The sequence below is a fragment of the Platalea leucorodia genome (assembly GCF_965183815.1).
Source record: "Platalea leucorodia genome assembly, chromosome: 4".
Classification (NCBI taxonomy): domain Eukaryota; kingdom Metazoa; phylum Chordata; class Aves; order Pelecaniformes; family Threskiornithidae; genus Platalea; species Platalea leucorodia.
This window is the reverse complement of record NC_138826.1, coordinates 20,072,284-20,078,283: the sequence shown is the minus strand read 5'-3', so window position 1 is coordinate 20,078,283 and position 6,000 is coordinate 20,072,284. Positions and strand designations below refer to the sequence as shown.

The window sequence follows — 6,000 nt, the reverse complement described above, 5'->3', positions numbered from 1 at the left end:
GCATGAGGTGGCAACCCTCTTGTAGGTTGCTGAGCTAGTGAAGCTTGGTGTTCCTGGGATCAAAAGAAGGGTTAGACTATAAAGTGACTCCTTTGTACTCTGGCTGGAAACTGGTCTAAGTAGTGACTGAACAGAGGATAGGCTGGGGGAGTACTGTGCTCAGGAGACCTATAGGAAAGTGTAACAGGTATCTCTTCAAAGTGCCAGTAGAGGTTTAAGAAATACTGATGACTTTGTTCTTTATTTTCTGGGTAGGTTTTAGTTATGGACACATCTATTCTTCCCAAGATCAGTCATTTGGCCAGAAATCAGCAAGAGAATTATCACTACTTAGTGACACTAAAATGCCAATCCCAAGGAAAAGAACTACTATCCTATGGGACAGGAGCTTAGAAGATGTAATTGAAGATGATGATGACGAGATGGAGGAACAGCATAATATGTCAAGAGAAGAAGCAGTGCAGATACACGAAGAAAATAAAGTTCTCATTGGAAAAGAAGAATATATGGTATGTGCCAGGGCTACTTCAAGAATTAGTGTAGCATGGAGTCTTGAAGCAAGGTATTCTTCTCCTCGTTTCCCCTATCTCTTGCCTATTCTTTTTTTTTTTTTTTTTCTGATCACCCTTATTCTACCTAAATCCAGCTTTAAGAACTAAGAGTGGGATTACTCATGACTTCGTGCCCATTGTGAGAAAACTCTATGAAATGTGTGTAAATACAGACTGAGAAGTAAGATTTGGCTTTCTCTCCTTTCGGTAACCTGTGGTCAATGCACAGCAAGTATTACCTGGCTTTTAGCAATACAGAAGGCTGTTCCTTTGTATTGTATGCAGAAGAAAACTCTGAAAACTGTTCTTTAAGGAACAGTAATTTTAGTCACTTCTAGGGAAGACAAGGAGGGAACAGAGGACTAGACTGTTTTGTGGAAGTTTCATTAATATTGCCCCAAAAATGAGCATCTGGAAAACAAGAGCCAAATTCTGTGGAGTGTAAGCCTGTTTTTTTTTAAGACAACTTCAGGAATTCTTGTAATAAACTTAATGATCTTTGCAAATGCCTACTCTATGCAAACTTATAAATTGCTGTGCTAGTACCAAACAGATAATTCAATCTACTCATGAATCTTCCTGTTTATGAATAAACTAATAAAAGAACTGGAAGAACTTTTGCCAGCTGGAAGAGTAAAGTGCTGTAGTGTTTGAGGAATGGGAAAAATCTCACTTCTGGGAAACTATTTCTTTATGAAAAACTTAATACTAATGGTAATTCTAGACGCTGCTGAGTCTCATAGAAGAGTTGAAGAACAAACTTATTACTGAAAAGAAGAATAAGTTACTGCTGGAACTAAAAATTCGTGAAGAAGTGACACAAGAATTTACCCAATATTTTGCTGAGCGGGAAATAGATTTCAAGTAAGTTACCTTTCAGTGATTTTAAAGTTACTTTTTAAAAAAATGAAAGTAAATTCATTTATTTCTTAAATTTGTCTCTTGGCTGTAAGAGACCACAGTCTTCTGCTAGACTTACTGCCTCTGTTAATATATCAGTTTCTGTTTGGACTATGAGTTCAGGAAAAATACTGTGTAGGAAAAGCTTTGATTTTTTGGGGGGAGTGGGTGTGGAATCTGTAAGCAGTGTTTGCTCCTGTAGAGCCCTCTCTGAGAGAAGAGCTTTGTTGATAGGGTGTCTATAGAAAGACTGACACTTGCAAATTCTTTGGTTACTGCAGTCTTAGTGATACTCCAAACAGGTATTCTGGCTCAAGAAGCTTAGAAAAAAATGCTTGTAGTTAAGTGCTATCCATAATCTGTGTGTATATTTTCTCCTCTCATTCTTCAGGGGCGTGTGTGGGGGGGAAATATATTTCTATTTTGGTGTAGCAACACTGTTTTGTGTATCATTCTATTGTGCAAAAATAAAGAAAAAAATCTTTGTTTATAGGCAGCTGTACTAATAACTTCTTAGCAGCTCATACTGGCTAGCTTTTAGCTGACTTATTTTTCCTGCTATAGAGAGCGCCTTTCTCATGAACGAGAACGGCTTGAAGAAAATTCTGAAAGGCGCCTGGAAATCTTCAAGGAACTTGTAAATGGGTATACTAAAAACACAGATGAAGAAAATAAATTTAAGGATCAGCCTTGTAGTGAACAAGCTGGACCTCTGGTATTTTTATTCCCCCCCCCATAACATCCCTTTTACTAACTACCTGTTATGGTGATGGTATGTCTCAAGGATTAGAAGGATGGTTTCAAGGGGTTGCATGCTGTGTAACTGTATTCTCAGCAAGATATATTTATCACATTTAGTAGGAGTAGTTGCTGAGCCTTGGGTATGTATTTAGGAATCTTTGGGGTTTTCTGCATTTCTGCAACACAAAGTAAAAATTACTTATATACAAAGAAATTGAGGGGAAAAGCTGCAATTATGGTGTAAACTCTATTGTATTAAGTGCCTATTTAAAGTATTTAAAGCTGATGTCTTGGGTGCCATATATGGACTGTACTGGAGCGGTCCTAGAGACTTTGTCCTTCATAAGGCTGTTGTAGCTACACAATTGAATGAATGAGAATTGTATATACACTTAAGCCATAACTAGACTCTTAACTTGAGGCTGGCTCTTGTGAGCTTGGAACCCTTTGTTTTTAAAAAACAAAGAGGGAAGATAATAAAGTCAATGTTTTGAGTACAACTTAATTTGATAAGTTACAACAAACTTATTTCCCCTCACAAAATTTCAGATGTATTCCTTCTGAAACTGTTCACTTGCTGTGTTCATTCAATGTTCTCATCGGGTAAAAAAAAAATACTAGCTTTTATATTAAATTTAGAGGGGATGCTTTTGTGGTGATGCAAAAGGGAATGTGATGGTGGGTCATTAAATGCTATAAAAATAAAGTAGCTATTTTTTGATACTGGAGACTTGTGTGTGAAGAAACTGGCAATCAAATTGCATATGAACCCACAAGGTGGCTTTGAAGCCAGAATTAACTGTACTTACATGTTTGAATTCTTAACGGTCTTCCAAATTTTCTGTAGAAATAATGGCTATAGTGTAATTATTTACCATTTCTAAATGGATATAAATCATCTTTCAGGATGAAGAATACAGCATGGGGCCAGGCACCTACATTGATCTTGAAGGCATTATTGATTCTCTGCAGAATGATGTCATTGATCTCAAAAAGCAGGCAGAAGAAGCACACAGATACATTTTGTCCCTAGAGGACCCACAGGAAGCTATAGGTTGGCTTGAAAAACAACTGGGGAAAATTACCACTGAACTAACTAAGACCAAAGAAGAGCTGACAAAGAAAACCAATGAACTAACCAAAACTGAAGAAGAGCTGACACAGAAAACCAGAGGTGAGCTGGGTTTAAGTGTGATGTGAAAGGCAGAAAAAAGACATGACTGACTACTATAAAATAATAATAATAATCCAGCTGAGCAGGATTTTGGAACGAAATCATATTTATAGAGGTAGTAACTAATTGTTTTGTGTACATTCAGGTTCAACAATTCCACAGGCCTTGGTTCTTTCATTTTAAGACAAAACTTAAAACTGTAAATTGCAGACTTCTGAATTGTGGGGTAAAATGTCAACACTATTGATTCTTGATTTCATGGTTATATTGTAATCTGGGCACTTCTTTACATTTTGCTGATGCAGTGTTTTCAGGTATCCTGTTGAATGTTTATAGAGGAAAAGGTAGTAATACCTCATAATAAGATTTCAGCAGAAATCTCTTAATGTGATCTCTATTTTATATAAGTTGCAAGGCCCAATTTTCCTATTCAGAAAAACCTAAACAACTTTTGAAGTGTGTCCTGTAAGTAGAAGTCAACACGAAAATAAATCAATTATTCAAAAGCTACTGAGATACCAGAAGGTCTGGAAAAATGGATTACCAAGTAAACTATATAATGGCTGCTTATTTGATGCAGGCTTCTTTTCCGGTTACAGACTTTGAAATGCAGATGACTAAATTGGATGAATCTGCTGAACAGCTTAAAGAAGCAACAGAGGTAACTTTCTCAAGGAAAAACTTATGCAAAATTGTTTGCTTTAACACAAAATTCCAGTAACTCAAAATGCTATTATAGTATGCTTCTAGCTTTTTTTTTTTATATCAAGCTTAGCTTAACTGATCTTGCTTCTAAATGCCTGGTATAGTTTAGCAATTTGGCACTGATGGATAAACTACTATTCTTTCTTTTCCAAGAAAATGAATACACAGAATAAAAGGATTCAAGAGCTAATGGACATTGTGGAGCAAAAAGATGATGTTATTACAAGACTACAAGATTTGATATCCCATTTAGAAGAAACCATAAAAGACTATGTAAGTCTTAGACATCTCAGTTTTCTTTATACAAAAAAAAAAAAAAAATGTAAATCTATGCTTATAATGGATTTAACTATTTTGGAAAATTGAAATTTTCTGTAAGTAATTGCTACTTGCTTGAAATGGTAGCAGGTGAAGTTGGCATTGAAACTGAAGTTACTGCAAAATGTGTGCGGGGATGTGTGTGAAAAATGGGACTTTAAGAAGCAGTGATCTGGAGTTATTGGAGGACTGTAGATGAGGCTCTGCAGAGCCACTCTAAAGCGGGGGGGGGGGGGGGGGGGGGGGAAGCAAACAAACAAAACAACAACAACAAACCAACAAACCAAAAAAAACCCACCACAAAAAAAACTCAAACTGGGAGGACTTAAGCAGTGGGAATAGAGGGATTACGTCGCTGTCTGTTTTTACCTGAATGGAAGAGGAAGGAAAGGAGGTTTTGCTGTAGCAAAAGGTCAAAGTTAATTGAAGTTAGAAGTTAATAATGTGAGAAGGACAGCGGCTGTGTAAATTGGCAACAAAAATCAGTGTGTTCTACCTATCATCACTATGCGCGCACACACACTTTCAACGGAAGAGCAATAATATGAATATATTGACCAGAGTTTGAACTAAGAGTGGATGGCCAGGGTATCTCTGCTTTTGATGGGATTAATAAAACTTGCAACTGGCTAGTCTACTGCTAGTTGCTGAATGCCAAAAGACTAGCTTGGCTAAATATATATAGGTTAAAAAAAAAAAAAAAAAAACAACAAAAACAAAACGAAACAAAACATGCAGTTAGTTTGGTTTTTTTTTTTTTGAGCCTGATGTCCGGTAACCTGAAGTAGTTCTGAGAACATTTTTAAATTAAATTTAGTCAACACACTCTGATCCATTTCTCTCTTCTGCTGTAAACTTAAGGCTTTGACCATACTTAATCTTCTATTCCCTCTCTCTGCCCCACAGTAACTTAGCTTTTCAATAGTATGAATGCTCTGAGAGTGGTAAGAGTTGTGATGACTGCTTCCTGTTACTACTCCTTCCAAGAGCAAGGTTCCAGCTCTGTCCAGTGTTTCTATGAGACTGTGTGGCATGAAACTTAAAACATGATCACAAACCTCAAGTCTGTTCTATAGATTTTTTTTTTTTTTAATGAAGTACTTAAAGATGACTAATTGGTCCTTGGCAACCAGCATGGCTTGCCACTTGTGTCATCTTACAAATAAAGAAACTTTATTCTTGGTCAAATATATAATCTAAAGTATGTATGACGACTGACTAGGTTTTTGAATTGTATCAGATCTGTCATGATGAAAATGATCTGTGGCTTTGCTGAAGTCAAAACTCCCAACTCTACCAACTATGACAAGAAAGTGATGAATTTGTAGAGCTGACCATTTGCCCTTTGAACAAATTGGGACTTTCCTCAACTCTTTTGACACTGGAAACTGTTTTCAGTAAACAAACTCCTCTTACATGCATGTCTTGCATTTCGTAGTTTCCTGGTCTCTTGCTCTGCTTTCTGTAGAGTGCAAAGCATTGAGCTTATTAGTATTTGAAGGTGTACCTGCTTTTGGTTTAAATAACTGATCTGTAACTGACTTGTTTCTCTGACAATGCCTATACATGTTACCCAGATAGTTTTGTAAAAATATTTGCATATAAAAGATT

At 36.4% G+C, this 6,000-nt stretch overlaps 1 protein-coding gene across 1 annotated transcript in view; it reads left to right on the top strand.

Annotated features, from left to right (window-relative positions):
- Positions 1 to 6,000, top strand: part of KIF20B (kinesin family member 20B) — a gene marked incomplete at both ends in the record, with an annotated part of 39,855 nt that overhangs the window by 11,283 nt on the left and 22,572 nt on the right. Inside the window, 7 exon segments of the mRNA XM_082309131.1 lie at positions 256 to 280; positions 283 to 509; positions 1,276 to 1,415; positions 2,016 to 2,166; positions 3,099 to 3,375; positions 3,966 to 4,027; positions 4,225 to 4,344. Coding sequence (XP_082165257.1) covers positions 256 to 280; positions 283 to 509; positions 1,276 to 1,415; positions 2,016 to 2,166; positions 3,099 to 3,375; positions 3,966 to 4,027; positions 4,225 to 4,344 — 1,002 coding nt within the window.